General features: G+C 39.9%; 1 protein-coding gene across 2 annotated transcripts; it reads right to left on the bottom strand.

The window, feature by feature from the left end:
• Positions 1-8,450: 8,450 nt before the first annotated feature.
• On the bottom strand, positions 8,451-14,708 carry LOC117453338 (uncharacterized). 2 transcript variants are annotated; one of them, XM_034092153.2, is made up of 21 exons: positions 14,604-14,708; positions 14,460-14,518; positions 14,299-14,385; positions 14,094-14,215; positions 13,857-14,000; positions 13,647-13,724; positions 13,398-13,565; positions 13,031-13,133; positions 12,371-12,591; positions 11,806-11,962; positions 11,511-11,722; positions 11,319-11,433; positions 11,044-11,243; positions 10,835-10,949; positions 10,588-10,757; positions 10,409-10,503; positions 9,796-9,926; positions 9,184-9,373; positions 8,894-9,035; positions 8,685-8,781; positions 8,451-8,558 (listed from the first exon to the last, which is right to left on the bottom strand). In XM_034092153.2, the coding sequence occupies exons 1-21, from the start codon at positions 14,624-14,626 to the stop codon at positions 8,482-8,484; spliced, it is 2,706 nt and encodes a 901-aa protein (XP_033948044.1). In that variant the 5' UTR covers positions 14,627-14,708; the 3' UTR covers positions 8,451-8,481. The 2 variants fall into 2 exon arrangements, with proteins under 2 accessions (XP_033948044.1, XP_033948043.1); XM_034092152.2 differs by having other exon boundaries at positions 11,044-11,433.
• Positions 14,709-15,074: the final 366 nt, after the last annotated feature.

The raw sequence follows: 15,074 nt of genomic DNA, 5'->3' as shown, positions 1-15,074 counted from the left end.
GCCTCCTCGACGCTCGATGCTCGGTCCTCGGTGTGCATTTAGAGAAATGAGATGTCCTTCAAAATGGCGCGCTGAAATTCATTTCCGGGTCACTACCGGAGGACCGAGGAGTCGAGGAGGGTACATTTGAGTATTGAGAAGCCTCTTGTGATGTCGCCGTCAGCCGGTCACGTGGTTTATGTATGCCGGGATAGTTCCAAACGCACTTCCGTGGCAATGCTTCTTTATGGCAAAAACAGCACAAACATGGTCAAAATAGTCATAGATTAAACCAACGCTGTTATTTTTTAAAGATTGCTTTCATATTTACATGATGTGGTTACACTTTGTATGGATTGGCACTATTTACAAGTTTCGTTATTTAACGATATTTTGAGGGGAAAGTGTGGTAGCACAAGCAGGCTATGTTGCTGTCACTGCCAGGGCAGTCACGTCCGTAGTATAGTTGCGCTGCGCTGTCATGTTCTTCTATGGGACAGACAGACAGCAGCGATTGCGTTATTGAATGGTACATATATATATTATATATATATATATATATATATATATATATATATATATATAAAAAAACACACACACACCCAAGTAATTTTTCAGCTGTAATTGCATTATTGCATACTTTTTATTGACAGTTTTGCATTTGGAGAGGCAGGGTGACAACGGAAAGCTTGGTAGCCTATTACTTAGATACATTTTACATGTTTGGAGGGAAACGCTTGTGTTCATATTAGCATGGGTAGCATGATCATGTTAAGACTATGAATATCATTTTACCACAACAGTGGATGAACAATTGATATATGTGTTTGAACAAGAACAACAGGAAGAACAAAGTAAAAGGGACGAACAAATGTGTGAACAAGTATTAAGAACAGTGTATGGAAAAAGTAATGTGTGTTAGAACAACACAAAGTAAAATTAATGAGAAGGAGAACAAAGAGGGTTAAGGTTCAACAGAAAAAGATTAATTCAGCCAAAAAACACACTTTTGATTAATCTAAAGTTTAAAACAATCTTCAACACGGACCAAATCAGTGCCCTTGGACAACAAAATATATGGTGGGGCAAAGAAACAATAAATTAAATTGAGAGAGTGGGAGACTGAAAATGATTACTATGATAAATATTCAAACTATTTACAAAACTATTTACAGAAGCTCCTGTTGAACCATGGTTCAATAGAGCAACAAAAACAGGTTTGTCAACAATAAAAATAAAAATGACGAGGCCACTTTGCCAGGGGGAGGTGATCCAGCGACGAGACAATAAAAAAAAAAGAGAAACTGAAAAAAGCAATTCATATTAGGTTCTATTGAGGCACTACAGGATGTAAAACCTTCCAAGCCATGACCTCTGCCTGAAATCAGGACCACTCAGAGGAGAATGCAGCACATCAAACTGGAGTCAGGAGTGTGAATAACACATTTTGGCCAAAACAAATTGTTGCTTACCAATACAGTGGCTGAACAATGGACACCAACAAGTGAAAAACAGAAGCATAATTGTGCGAACAACAATTGTGTGTGTATATTTTACAAATATTTACAAACAACTATTTACAAAAAAGCAACTATTTATAAAAAAGCAATACTATTTACAAAAAAGGGTTAGGGTAAGCAACTATTTACAAAAAAGCAATACTACTTACAAAAAAGCAATACAGAACTCTAGGGCATCCAGGAGCCTAACCATTTTGAAAAAAACAAAAAGGTTCCTTTGTGAAAGGGACATCCTCTTCATCTGTTTCCTGGGCCCTAAAAAGCAGAGCAAGAATATGAACAGTGGTGAATAAGGGGAGAGAATACAGTTGGGAGCAGACTGAACAGAGGACATAGCAATATTCATGTTAAAATGTTTGCACAACAAATATTATGGCACTTTCGTTTATATTGCATTTTAATAGATCGTTGTCATACCATGGTTGGATGTGCAGCATTTGGATGCTCCAATCGATCCGAGAAGGGGTTCCGGATGTATGGCTTCCCTAAGGACGTAGAGAGAAGGAAAAGATGGAAGGCAATGGTCAACAGACAACAACAGTCAAAGAGTATGCCTCCAGCTGTTAAGGTCAGGAATGATGACCACACCTATTATGGCACATCAAACATTGGTATGATATATGAAGCTAACAATGTTTCCCATGTTATATAATTCAAGGATAGACTATACTCCTAATGCAACCTTCAGATTATACAGCTTCAAAGCTACCAGGGTTCAGGGATTCTCTGAAGACTCATATACAGTACCACATGTAGATAATACAGATTTCTTCATACTGTAACATTGCCAATAGATTAACTTAGATGAATGTCACTATAGGAGTATAGTGTACCCTTAAATGACAATAGGTGCACATGTAAAGGCAGCATACACATATAACAGCAAGATTGCCTTGTTATTGTTACAGAGATTCAGGGAGATATTGAGGTTTAGTTCCAAGGGAATGAAAGGGACATAACAGACAGAGAGAGTGAGACAGATGCCAGGGGCCAGTATGTTACTCAGATTGTGGACAGTCCTACTCGCCCTAACATTAAGTCCCCTAATAAATCCTCCCTAATTGATCTCATTTTAACTAATGTTCCCCATAACTATTCATCTGTGGGAGTATTTGCAAATGATCTGAGTGATCACTGTGTTGTAGCCACAATTAGGGACACTAAGGTCCAAAAGGTTAAACCTCGCATTATCATTAAGAGAGACAACAAACATTTTGTGGAGCAGGGTTTTGTGCATGATCTGTTTGATTTTGATTGGGGTAAAATCGATCTGTGTGCTGATGTAGAAACCGCATGGTCTTATTTTTATCTTGGTTTTATGGAGATCATTGATAGACATGCACCCCTGCGTACATTTAGAGTAAAGGGACGAGACAATCCTTGGTTTTCTGCTGAGCTGTCTAGTCTCCTTCATGAGAGAAACAAGGCCTGGGCAAAGGCTAGGCAATCAGGCTCAGAGGTAGAATGGCTGCGTTTTAGGCAGCTAAGGAATAGCTTCACTTCAAATGTCAAAAGTACAAAGTCGAAGTACTATTTGTCAGTTACCACAGAAAACCTAAATAATCCTAGGACATTTTGGAAAGCCATAAAATCGATATCCACCGGTGAGATCCGTAATGAGCTACCTCCGTGCCTTACCACAGCATCTGGCTCTATATCGGACAGGGCTACTATGCTAAATTGCTTTAATGAGCATTTTGTGTCCTGCGGTTCTATGTTTGATTCTGTTTCTAACTCTGCTTGCACCATAGTCTGTGACTCTGAACAACGTGGTCTGGAAAACCCTTTCAGTTTTACCCATTTTACTGTTGATGTTGTTCATGAAGCCTTATCTAAGCTAGATCCTAAGAAACCGGCTGGCCCGGACAACCTTTCTTTTTAAAGATATAGCTGCAGATTGTATTGCTCTTCCTCTCACTACTCTTTTTAACCTCTCCCTCAGCTCAAACACAATTCCAAAAGTATGGAAGTCAGCTTATGTCTTGCCTTTGCTAAAAGGAGTGGAGGCAACTATTTTAAATAATTATAGGCCAATCTCTAAATTGTCAGTTCTGGCGAAGGTGCTCCTTCGCCTTGTGAGTGAACAGGTAAAGGAGTTTTTATGTAAAAATGATATCCTGTCTAAACATCAGTCAGGCTTCAGAAAGCAACATAGCACTATCACTGCGACAATGAAAGTGGTAAATGATATTACTAGTATTTTAGATAATAAGCAGAATTGTGCAGCTCTATTTAAGATAAGATAAGATAAGGCTGGTGTTAAATTACAGGCTGTTTTTAACATTATTCAGACTCAGCTCGCTGAGCTTAAGATTCTTTTAAATGTTGATAAAACCAAGGTAATGCTATTTTCAAAAGCTAAAAAGACACCAGAGCCTGTTTTGAATATTGTTACTATGCAAGGACAAGTGCTTGAAGTCGTTACCTGTTATAAATACCTTGGTATCTGGCTTGATGATTGTCTTACTTTTAAACTTCAGGTCACTAATCTGCTTAAAAAGCTGAGGGTTAGGCGAGGTTTCTTCTACAGGAACAAGTCCTGTTTCTCGCTTGAGGCCAGGAAAAGGCTACTGTGACCTTTTTACCTGTGCTGGACTATGGTGATTTGATATATATGAATGCACCTGCATATTGCCTGAACAAGTTAGATGCCGCCTATCACAGCGCACTGAGATTTGTCACAAATTGTAAAGCACTTACTCATCACTGTACCCTGTATGCCAAGGCAGGTCTGCCATCACTTACTGTACGGAGGCTCAGTCACTGGTACACGTTTATTTATAAAGCTTTGTTGGGTAAACTCCCGTATTATATCTGCTCTCTGATAACACAGAGAGTTGCAAGCAGCTATTGTCTGAGGTCACATGATGTAGTCTTGTTAGATGTGCCAAGAGCAAGGACTGTCTTAGGTAAGACAGCTTTTATGTGCGCAGCTCCACTTGCTTGGAACAATCTTCAGCAAGAATTGAAACTGAGCATCTCATTCCTCTGCATGTTTTTAAAGCTAGGCTAAATGAAATGCTTGCTGATACAATGGGCACTTGTAAATGTCTATAACTATGTATCCTGTAAATATAATGTATCGTCACCTTCTTAAACTAATGGCCTAAGTCATATTTGAAAGTTTTTAAAAAAACAGAAAAAACTGAACCAAATATAGAATATATGATATATATTAATTATTTCACACAAAAAGGTTATGACAATATATGACTATTGACGTACAAATAACACTGTCTGTCAATTGTGTAAAATAAGAGGATTAGATGACTTAGGCCAATTTACGAACATGTTGTTGTGACTTAGGCAATTTGAAACCTGACTTAGGCCTTATTACTTCTTGAGTAAGTGACTTAGGCAAAACAGTGCACTTCTCTTTTCCGCATTACTGTGACAGACCATGGCTGGGTCGGCCACTAACAGTTTCAAATGCTAGAAGAGCATACAGAGACTCAGAAAAGAGAGGGCAGTTTGGACGTTGTTGGCCCTTTAATTCAATATAGCAAACTCAAAAGGTACAACTTAAATCTTAGCTAAATAAAACAAAAGGCAAGTAAATCTAACCCTGAGGAGGCATGTGCCTCTCCTCATACTCCCTCCAGCTCTTCTTTGCTGTGTTTTTAATTGCAGCTAACCCTTTTCCATTTAAAGGTCCCATGTCTTGGCCATTTCGACTGATCATAATTCCATTGTTGAGGTCGACTAGAATAGATTTACATTGTTCAATTTTCCAAACTCACATTGGTTTCTCAAACAGCATCTCATTAGTCTGTGTATTCACTCTCTGTCCTACACACCTTGTTGGAGCTCCTGCCCCCCCCCCCCACCCTGTGAGCCCACTGTGCTCTGATTAGTCCACCACCGTTACAGCTGAACATCAGTGATTATGTGTTACAATGGCATTAGTTAGCAACCAGAAAATGACACCAGTAATGACAAACAGATGAGAATGCTGCATGCGGTCTGGGTGCTGTGTTGGCGAGACGTTGCGGGGCTCGCTGCTCCGCCCTTTGAGGCTCGAGGAGCGGACAGTGTGAGCTGTATTACTGGTGTCGTTTCCTGGTTGCTGCTTGGGGTCTGCGAGATACCACGGAACTCAGCCTGAGCACACACACGTGAGTGTGTGGCGAACTGTGAGTGGAGATCCACGTAGCTGCGGCTGAGTGTGCCGGCAAAACTCAGCGGAACATCTCGGCTGAGAAAAGATAAGGGGGGGTGTGTGTGTGTGTGTGTGTGTGTGTGTGTGTGTGTGTGTGACACGTGTGTGTGTGTGTGTGTGTGTGTGTGTGTGTGTGTGTGTGTGTGTGTGTGTGTGTGTGTGTGTGTGTAGCTCCACGGATTGGTCCATTTGGAACTGGGTAAGATTACGTCACTATACTCAGGAAGAAACAAATGGAAAAAGAGAAATGTCCAACGAGGCGTTCTGGGGCAGCACAGACAGGTATTTTCTGTGTTAGAGTTTTACTCTCTACAGGGTGCACTTTGAGGGTTTGTGACTCTGCACACTGTTTACATGCAGAAAAACCTACATAACACACTAGGGGACAGGTAATAACCGGAAAAGCATGACATGGGACCTTTAAATCAGTTTATCCCCTGAATCTTTCTCAGTCATCTTGATTTGTGTGTGTGTGTGTGTGTGTGTGTGTGTGTGTGTGTGTGTGTGTGTGTGTGTGTGTGTGTGTGTGTGTGTGTCTAATTATGTGGCAAATTGTCAAAAAGCTGATGACACTAGACGGGCATGACATGTTTCATGGACTGAAGGTCCTGAAATGTCCTCTCCTTGATTGGCAGAGCGTCAACTTCAGCAATTGCAGCTGCCTGTTGATATTCCTGATGTAGTTGGGAGATGGTTGTGCCTGGGTGAAGGAACTTCTTGTCTTTGTAGGGCGCTGTCCTTCTGCAGTAGTGTGAATCAACAGTGGGCAGATCCTTCAACCAGTCCTTAAGGAACTCTGTGACAGCAGTTTCCAGCTTTGCATTTTTGCCACTCTTAGGTGGAGATGTAGTTGGCGGGTCTGCCACTTGTTCGTCATGGTCGATGGTGTCTTTGTTCAGCCAGTGTAATGGTTCTTTCAGGGATACCAAGTGTAGAAGAAAAAAAGCTTTGCACACTTTAAGATTCGTTCCATCCTGAAGTTTCAGTTGGTAGGAAAATGATGAACTGCGCCTGGATCCCTCACCAACTTTCTTTCTTTCGCTTCATGGTAACCTTTGTGATCAAAGTGGTGACGTATAACCGATGTTCTTCCCAGTTGTCCATTGACCAAACTTTCTAAAATATCCACTGCCTCTGCTCTTCTGTAATGGATTGACAGTCTCGAGTCGTGACTCGTTGACAGAACTTCGAATTGCAGGGAAGGCCCATAGCCTTTGCAGCTATTTCTTTGCCACCTTTGACCTTGTATGCCATTCCTTTGAGATGTTTCTTCCTGGATTCATTTTGCTTCCATGTTTCTGGGCTGAGGTATTTATGTTGTTTCCTTTTGACCATATTGTTTTCATACATCCTCTAGATGAGGACCATAATGTTCTGAAGTTGCTGCCAGACTGTCTTCATTTTCAGGGAGAGAGGACTCATCAGAGGATGGATTGTAGTTTGGGTCAATGATAACATCATCATCATCTAAGTCTTCTTCATGGTGTGGACGGGTCTGCTTGGCATCTTCAGCAACACTCTCTTCTTCAATGAGAGTGTTTAAGTTATTGTCTGCTCCATCTGATACAGGGTCTTGGCCTGGTACATGCTGCTCCATCTCTTTAACAACGGTCTCATTTTCATTGGATGATTCCTGATCGGTGTCTGAAAAGTCAAGTGCATCTCCTACCAAAAAGGAGTAGGCGTACGGTCACAACTGTGATCATTATGAAAAAATGTTTTGTAATTGCACTGTGGTCCTATGTATTAATACATTAAAGCTATTTTTGATGAATATCATTTGGCCAAATTCAATTAAAAAAACATGTAATCTTTCCTAATAAGATGGAAATGTAATGTGGAAAAATGAGACAATAATACAATATTAAGAATTGAAACAGACAAACGCAAAATGTACTTTTTCTAATTCATAATTATGCAGTAATTGTAACCGTTACTTTTGAAAGGTTAGATTAGTTTTTAGATTAGTCTTTATTGTCCCAGAAGGGAATGTGTGCATGCTTCATGGAGCTACAGTAGCTATATTAGCTACAGTAACTATAGTACCTACAGTATAGCTTCGGTAGCTACAGTAACTATACATTGTGAAAGTAAAAGACTAAATAACTACACAACATTTATAGCCCAGCCTATAGTATAGTAAACATCACTTCCCAATAGGGGACAAGCCCTGAACCATGAAAATAACTTAATTTATCTGTTAGTTTTTTCTTTTTCTTGAAGTAGCCATTTTGTAAAGCTTGTCAAATGGCCTAAGTCACAAGACAATGTGACTTAAGCCATTATGTTTTTTAAATATATGGCCTAAGTCACACTCTTGACATAGGCCATTATACTATCAGGGTAGGAACAGCACTATCCTTTCAATAAGGATGTAGGCAATTTTACCAGAGGTGGCCAGCATCAAGAAGAGATGATTTAGGCAAAAAAAACATTTTCTCCAAAATATGACTTAGGCCATTAGTTTAAGAAGGTGACGGTATAATGTCCTTTATTGTTTTATGTTTCATGTGGAACCTATATGCTGCAGGTCTCCCTTGAAAAAGAGATCTATGATCTCTATGGGACCAATCTGGTTAAATAAAGGTTTGAAATGAAAATGAAAATATACTATGACTTTGAGCCAAATACTTGTTTTTGGGCTGTATAAATAAATTGACTTGAAACAGTTGCTGATTTAGAGTACTGGCACCTTTTTTATTTCAATTCAAGCACTGCCCATAACCATAGAAAACACAACTATAGATGAAAAAAACCCTCCAATATTCCAAAGAAAATACTACAAGTGTGAATTATTTTAAAAATATTTTATTAGGACTTTGTTTAGGGGCTCATTATAATGATTGGTCCTGAAGTCACGTGTTTGAAACCAGGGTAATCTGAAACGGCAAGTTTTTGACCTGTGGGAGAGAAAAAAATAATATAAATATATCTTTATTCAAAAGCCATTGTCCCATTTTATAATTTGAGCCAACACGTGTAAACCTTATTACTGGATAATGAAATCAGCATGTATGAGAGCATACCCTTCATCATGTTGTCCTGGTCTGAACACTGCACATTGCAAGCGGCATCCACTGGATTTCTAACATCACAGATGACCACCTCACAGTGGACAAAGACCTACAAGATATGAACAGATTTAAGGGTTTGTTATAGACAGCATATTTTTTTTCCAAAATCTGAACATCAAAAAAGAAAAAACAAGACCATTTATTCTTATGACTGATAGTACCTGGCGGTTCAAGTTATCCTTGTCTTCAGCAAAGGCAAACATCGGGACCTCAAACCGCTTGACGTTGGAAGGATAATGAACTCTGCCCTTAGGCAAAACAGAGTGGAAGATCACTGGGTGCGGGTCCGTTGAGTTTGCACAACTGAGGGAGAAAAAAAAAGTTATTTTATTTGGGTAAAGATGTGCTAAAGTCTACAAAATGAGCACCCTATGATTTTTAAACCATCCCTTTTTTACAGTTTGACAAACAGTTCATTGGGACAAGAAAAAAAAAAATATATACAAGTTACCCGTTAACAATGAGGTTCCATCGAGGGAGGGACATCTTGTCCTCCTCCAGCGTCGCCCAGCAGTATGCCAGCTCAAGAGATACTTTAGGGTTGTAAGATCCCATCAGTTCCACCTCGAAATACAGCGGCTGTTGTAGGTACTTTGTGATGGGATTGTCCTCAACGCGCTGAAACACACTGTAGGAGTCATCTGAAGTGAAGCAGAACATGTTCGCCCAAATTATTAAGGATTCAGACAGGAATAGAAACGTCCTGAACACAGCACATTAAGGTGCGTAATGCAAAAGAGTTTAACTTGGACGTAGTCAACATCCCAGGTGCCAACTCAGTTCATTGGTTTAACTTTATGAAAAAAAACATTCCAATTACTTAAAGCAACTACGTTCATATGAACTGTTTCCAAGTTACCCAAAATCCTGCATTTTGATAGAAAGTGTTATCCTGTCTCTTTGCATTAAACTTTTTCAACGTGTTGACATGATAGAAAGAACTCTTATTTCCCCCAGTTTCTAGCTTTGGGAGGGTTTCCAAATGCTTAAAAATGTTTATCTAATCTTTAGCAAGCATGCAAGACAAAAACAAACCACACAAGGCATAAAGAACTTTCTTTACCCAAAGCAACTCTCATTTCAACCTGCATCTCGCCTCGTGCATCGTCAGCGTACGGTTCACTCCTGCGAGATCGGGTGTTGAAGCCAATAGCCTGGTTTGTGTTGATGTCATAGTAACAGTACACCTTAAGCCTGAAAGAAGAAAACTCTTAAGTGGGAACACTTAGAACTTTTCAATTGTTACCATTTGGCACCGTTAACATCTGGAAGTATTTATGGCGTACCAGTTGACTTCTGATAAGGAAAATACCATTTAAGAGTCTTTAAAGTTCTAAGTTTTGTCACAGGGTTAGCCTATAAATTATCTGTATTTGTTTTTAAATGTGGTGTCAGTTTACATAATGGTGAACATGAATGTTTACGGCTGTAAAACCCCGATTTTTTTTTAATAATGTCCGAGCTGAGAATGTTTCTTTTCTGACCAAAAGTCTAAAACCCCATGACCTGAAGTTTATCATGTTAAGACAAACAGAAAGCATTACAAAGCTGACATTTAGAAAACCAGAAGCTAATGTTAATGTTAGCTTTGTTAATTAATCTTCCAAGCAACAACTTTGATAATAAATTAATCATCCAACCTTCAGCTTGGTGATTCCAAGTCTCGAGATACTCACTCAAACTCCGGTTCCTTCGACTGTGACAGCTTTCTCAATTCAAGTTCATCTGTGATGGAGATTTCATTCTCATACAGCATCATATTGGGCAAAAACTAAGAAAAGACAAAAATGGAAAGAATTAATTTCTCAGTTTTAAACCTACCGCGATAAGCAAGCTGTTCAGCAGCATGCTTTACCTTTCTGGTCGTCCCACAGGAGTTTGCAGTGAAGACAAAATATGCGTACTGGTCGTTGCTGTATGTGGGGCCACAGGCTGGGTTTCTGAGGGTGAGCCGTCGGGGGTTCAGACTGGGAACAGACTCCAGGGTTATAGCTATAGCCGTAATGGTCCCATTAGGGAAACACTCTGAAAAAGACGATCAGACATTTGTATATATTGGAGATTCAAGCCTACATAAAAAAAACGTATTCTCTTTAACAAACCAATCAGCTTTGTGATGAAGTTGCAAGCCAAGGAGAAGACTTGAATAGTTGTGTTGGTCTTCGGATATCTCAGAGTCACATCCAGTCTGCTCTTGATGGATGACATCTCAACAGCCTGAGAAGTTTTCAGAAACAATACATTATGATTTAAAGAGTACTATAATCTTGACAAATCCCTGCACATTTAAAACTTTGGTTAAGAGTCATACCTCGACCGTAGCATCAGTTGCAGAAAATGGTACAATCAAACTGAAATGTGTGTCGTTGCCCATGATGCCGTACTGCTGAGCCAGGCTCCCGGTCAGCATTCGTTTTCCCATTTTGGTCTGAAAGTTGAATCCTTTGGTCCCGTATTTCACGATGACGTAGAAATTCTTATCACCACAGCTACCTGAGACAGAGGGAGGAGCTACAAAGAGAGGAAAATACTTTGAAACAACTGTGCTCGTTTTGTTATGAATTCCTCTTATCCTTGGGTACAGACCTATGTCTTCCAGTTTAGCTCTCAGATAAGCAGTGGCAGTAAATGGAGCATACTTTGGCAGGACCAGGAAGCCAAAGGTCAGATGAAGAGTGTAAATTGTAACCCCCATTTCTTTCTGTTGGGAGATAGTTATTAGCTGCCAAAATAAAAATAAAAATGCATTTCATTTCCCACGTTGAGTGTAAGGCTCACCCTTTGTCCTACGACACGGTCCGTGAAGGGCACTTCAACAGTATAGACCTTGGAGCAGCCGTTAGGGGACATTTGGTCAAAGACTTGAAAGCCTCTGGCAATGCAGTCGGCCAAGGATAGAACCTCAGAGGGGGAGCTGATGTTCTTTAGCATTACATCAAAGCCCACCGGCCCAATCAACACCTTAAACATCATCTCCTTGGGAACAGTGGCTGTAGGTCAAAAATGAAGAAATTAAGGCAGGTTGCAATTTATGTAAAGAAAGTAGCATGAGTACCAAGATAATATGACTCACCGTCAATGACTTGTGGAGGTTGAAGCTGCCGGGGGGTCTCGACAGGGAGGAAAGCTTTGTATCTCGTGTCCTCATTAGTGTCGTCTTCAGTCCAGAGCAACTCAAGCATCAGCTCAATCATATAAGAAGTGAAGTACTGACCATCCAGGGCATGACTCTGCATAAACAAACATCCTAAGTAAGGCCTTTCCTGAATAACATTATCATCTACAGATTAAAAGAAAAAGGGAAATTTGTCTGGCAATGAAGCACTAGATGTTGCAACAGTCAAACATACTCACACAATCCTTTACATTTGTACATACCAACAGGATTTCAGTAGTTTTATTTTCCATGAAACAACAAAGTGTGATTGCTTGTTAAACTGTGTCTCTAAAGTCTAAAATGACTTTAATGTACCATTTAACTACGCCGATTTCTCCACCGTTGAGAAATTCTTTAGATCCAATAAATATAAACATCTACATTTTGCCCTTTTCTAGTATTTCAGATTTATTTTTTTGCATAGCTGCATGCATGACTAAAACGACCTAGTCAATTTATGGACTAAATTGTTTTATCTTACCTTGATGTGGCAACCGGCAGCTCCAATAGGAATTTCAACAATGATGTAAAGGTCATCAAGAGTCAGGGAATAGTTTCTGGCCGACATCTCTGTAGCTTCGAGCTTCCTCCCATCGACGCCCATGTTCACCTCCAACAGTCTGAAGTGTTTCGAGTGAATCATAGGGTCAATGCGCCTCGGCAGGAACCAGCGGATTGAGGTTTCAGTAAAGAAAACCCCACCTGTACACCAAAAAAGCTAATAAATACAGAATTTAAAGAAAGGTCTAACATGGAAAGATTTAAGGAAAAGGACTAACGTTCCAAAAATAGTGAAATTCTCAAAACATTTTGACTGAACAAATGGTTAATCAGTCATATTTTATTTAAACAATCTGAAAAAGGAGAATTCAAATTATGAATGTAGCAGCTTTACAGCGACATACAGTAACATATCCTTAAAGTGTAATTAAAAATTAAATAAAGCACTTCTTCCTGGATACAAATTCTGGTGGGGAAGATAATTTTGGCTCCATTTTTAGAAAAGTTTGATATTTAAAAAATGCTGGAATCAGAAATAATACTGGCAGATGTTTTTTTTAATTCCAGACAGTAAAAAGTGCCCCAAATTCCCAGTGAAAAACACTAGAAGACATGACATCAGTGAGTCTCTTTACATTACCCTGAGCTTGAGGACAAGCGGCTCCTGCATAAAGTTGAGTCGTCAGCTTCGCCTTCTCAAATATAATCGAGGTGCTGAGCACAGTCATCGGCACACCTGCTACCTGCGGGGGGAGATTACACAACATGTGGATGTAAATGCATACTGTGGTAACATAATAATTTCCCTCCTAAAAATATGGGAGGTTATAAATAAGAACTCACTGATTTAAGAGTGCCAACTAGATTCCAGACAAAGTAATCCTTTTGAAAGGCAGTTTGTATCTAAGCAAGTACCTAATGGGCTGCAAGTGATTTAACAAGTCTGCCCGAGGGGAAAGATATCAAGTGAGAGTTGTTTGAATCTCAGTGAACTGCAGTCCACTTACATCCTTGGTGTATGTTTCACGTGAAGGATTTGGGCTTCGCAGAACCAGCCTGGTAGCAGTGCTTGAGATCCCATAACCATTTCTCTGGGCTTCGTCCACCTGCATGACCCTCTCCTCAGGAGTGAAGAACACCACTTTGGTGATTCTGAAGCCTGTGTCCCTGGGTTGCTGTGAGGCAAATATCAAGACATTACATACAAGATGTTTCTAGAATAAGAAAATAAAAATGGAAAAATTAGCCAATCTTACCTCAGCAGCTTTTTGGGGATCCGAGTAGGGGTATGCAGGCAGGTTATAATCATTTGGAGCTGGTTTTTTCACAGACACCTAGAAATGAGGCCACTCCATAAGTGATAATCAATCTCTGCAGTGACATGAAATGTACCGGCCTTGACACTTATACGAGGCATCAAGCCACTAATCATCTAGACGGGAACATGCCATGCTGCGTTCACTTGCCTCCATGTAGTTGGGTTTACAGATAATTTCCCGGAAGGCCCAGGGAGAGTAGTAGCAAGTTTCTTCCACCAGGTAAAACTCGTCTTTAACCACATTGTCAGATTGTAGCCGCAGACCTAGTTTTGTTGTGAATGCTTTATCGTCCTAAAAACACATGGAAACAAGTCTCAAAATGAATTGCCACGTCAAAAGCAACATTTGGTGCTGCGTCACAAACTAGCATTCAGTCGTTTTTACCACATTTCGAGCAAAACAGTTTTGGATGGAGGCATAAATCACAGCGTTTCCCTGGTGGTCTTTCTTGATGGTGAAGCCACACTGAGAAGATACACTTGTCGTGAGGATTATTGAAGAGTTGTCTGAGGAAACAAACAAGAAAGGTTCGAATTAAAAAAGTGAGATTAAGTTAAGAGAAAGCGATATACTTGAAATGTCAGCTTACTTATGACAACGGACACTTCAAGAAAACTTCCTCCAAGTCGACTGACATCCACACGCAGCAAGTTTCCAAGGCATTTAGAGTTGATCTCTGGGATTAAACATTTATATTAGATAGCAGCACACAAATGTGTTGAAAAATATCACAAAATGACAAAAACGTACTTATTGGGGGCTTATTTTGTGCCTCAATGTTAACAACTGCTACAAGGAGAATGAACCACCTGAAAAAGATTGAATATGTTTTAAATATATAAAGAAAAATAAACCTTAATTTAAAATATATACATAAAAAACAAAACTACAAACCCCAATCCAGCTAAACAACCCATGGCAAGAGTTGGGAGACGAGTGAAGGACCCTGGTGTTAGGGAAATAATTATATCAGACTCCTAGATGTGACAGGACCAACCTTGACGTCTATTTATGTCCTATGAGGACACAGGCTGCTTCAGCCAATAATGTTATTGTTCCCATTCTGTGACCGGTTAATACTAGGCCACAGATGGTCTTTGTTGTGGCTGCACTGGGACACTTCCTTCTTTGTTGTTTGTGGACTCCAGGGTATTCAAGGCCTGTTATGGAAATCTAAGACCCAACACTGTGGAGAGTACAAGTCAAAGTGATCAAAACAAATAAATGGTGAATCAGACAGAGTTGTCTTTCTGGTTATTTACTTCACACAGTCACATATTGTTATTAGACACCTGTCCTTGAGCTGTCGATAGCATAACGGTTCCCAGAGTAGGGAAGTTCTTGTGTGACTTTGTGTGAGTCTCA

This window comes from Pseudochaenichthys georgianus, chromosome 10, assembly GCF_902827115.2.
Source record: "Pseudochaenichthys georgianus chromosome 10, fPseGeo1.2, whole genome shotgun sequence".
Classification (NCBI taxonomy): Eukaryota; Metazoa; Chordata; class Actinopteri; order Perciformes; family Channichthyidae; genus Pseudochaenichthys; species Pseudochaenichthys georgianus.
The sequence above is the reverse complement of the archived record's forward strand: the minus strand, read 5'-3'. Positions and strand labels throughout refer to the sequence as shown.

Coding starts and splice junctions, on each gene's coding strand:
- LOC117453338 (XM_034092152.2), bottom strand. CDS start 14,626: ATGGGTTGTTTAGCTGGATTGGG. Junction 12,592..13,030: donor CGCTTGTCCTCAAGCTCAGG/GTAATGTAAAGA, acceptor TTTGGTGTACAG/GTGGGGTTTTCTTTACTGAA. Junction 11,963..12,370: donor CTGCCGGTTGCCACATCAAG/GTAAGATAAAAC, acceptor TTGTTTATGCAG/AGTCATGCCCTGGATGGTCA.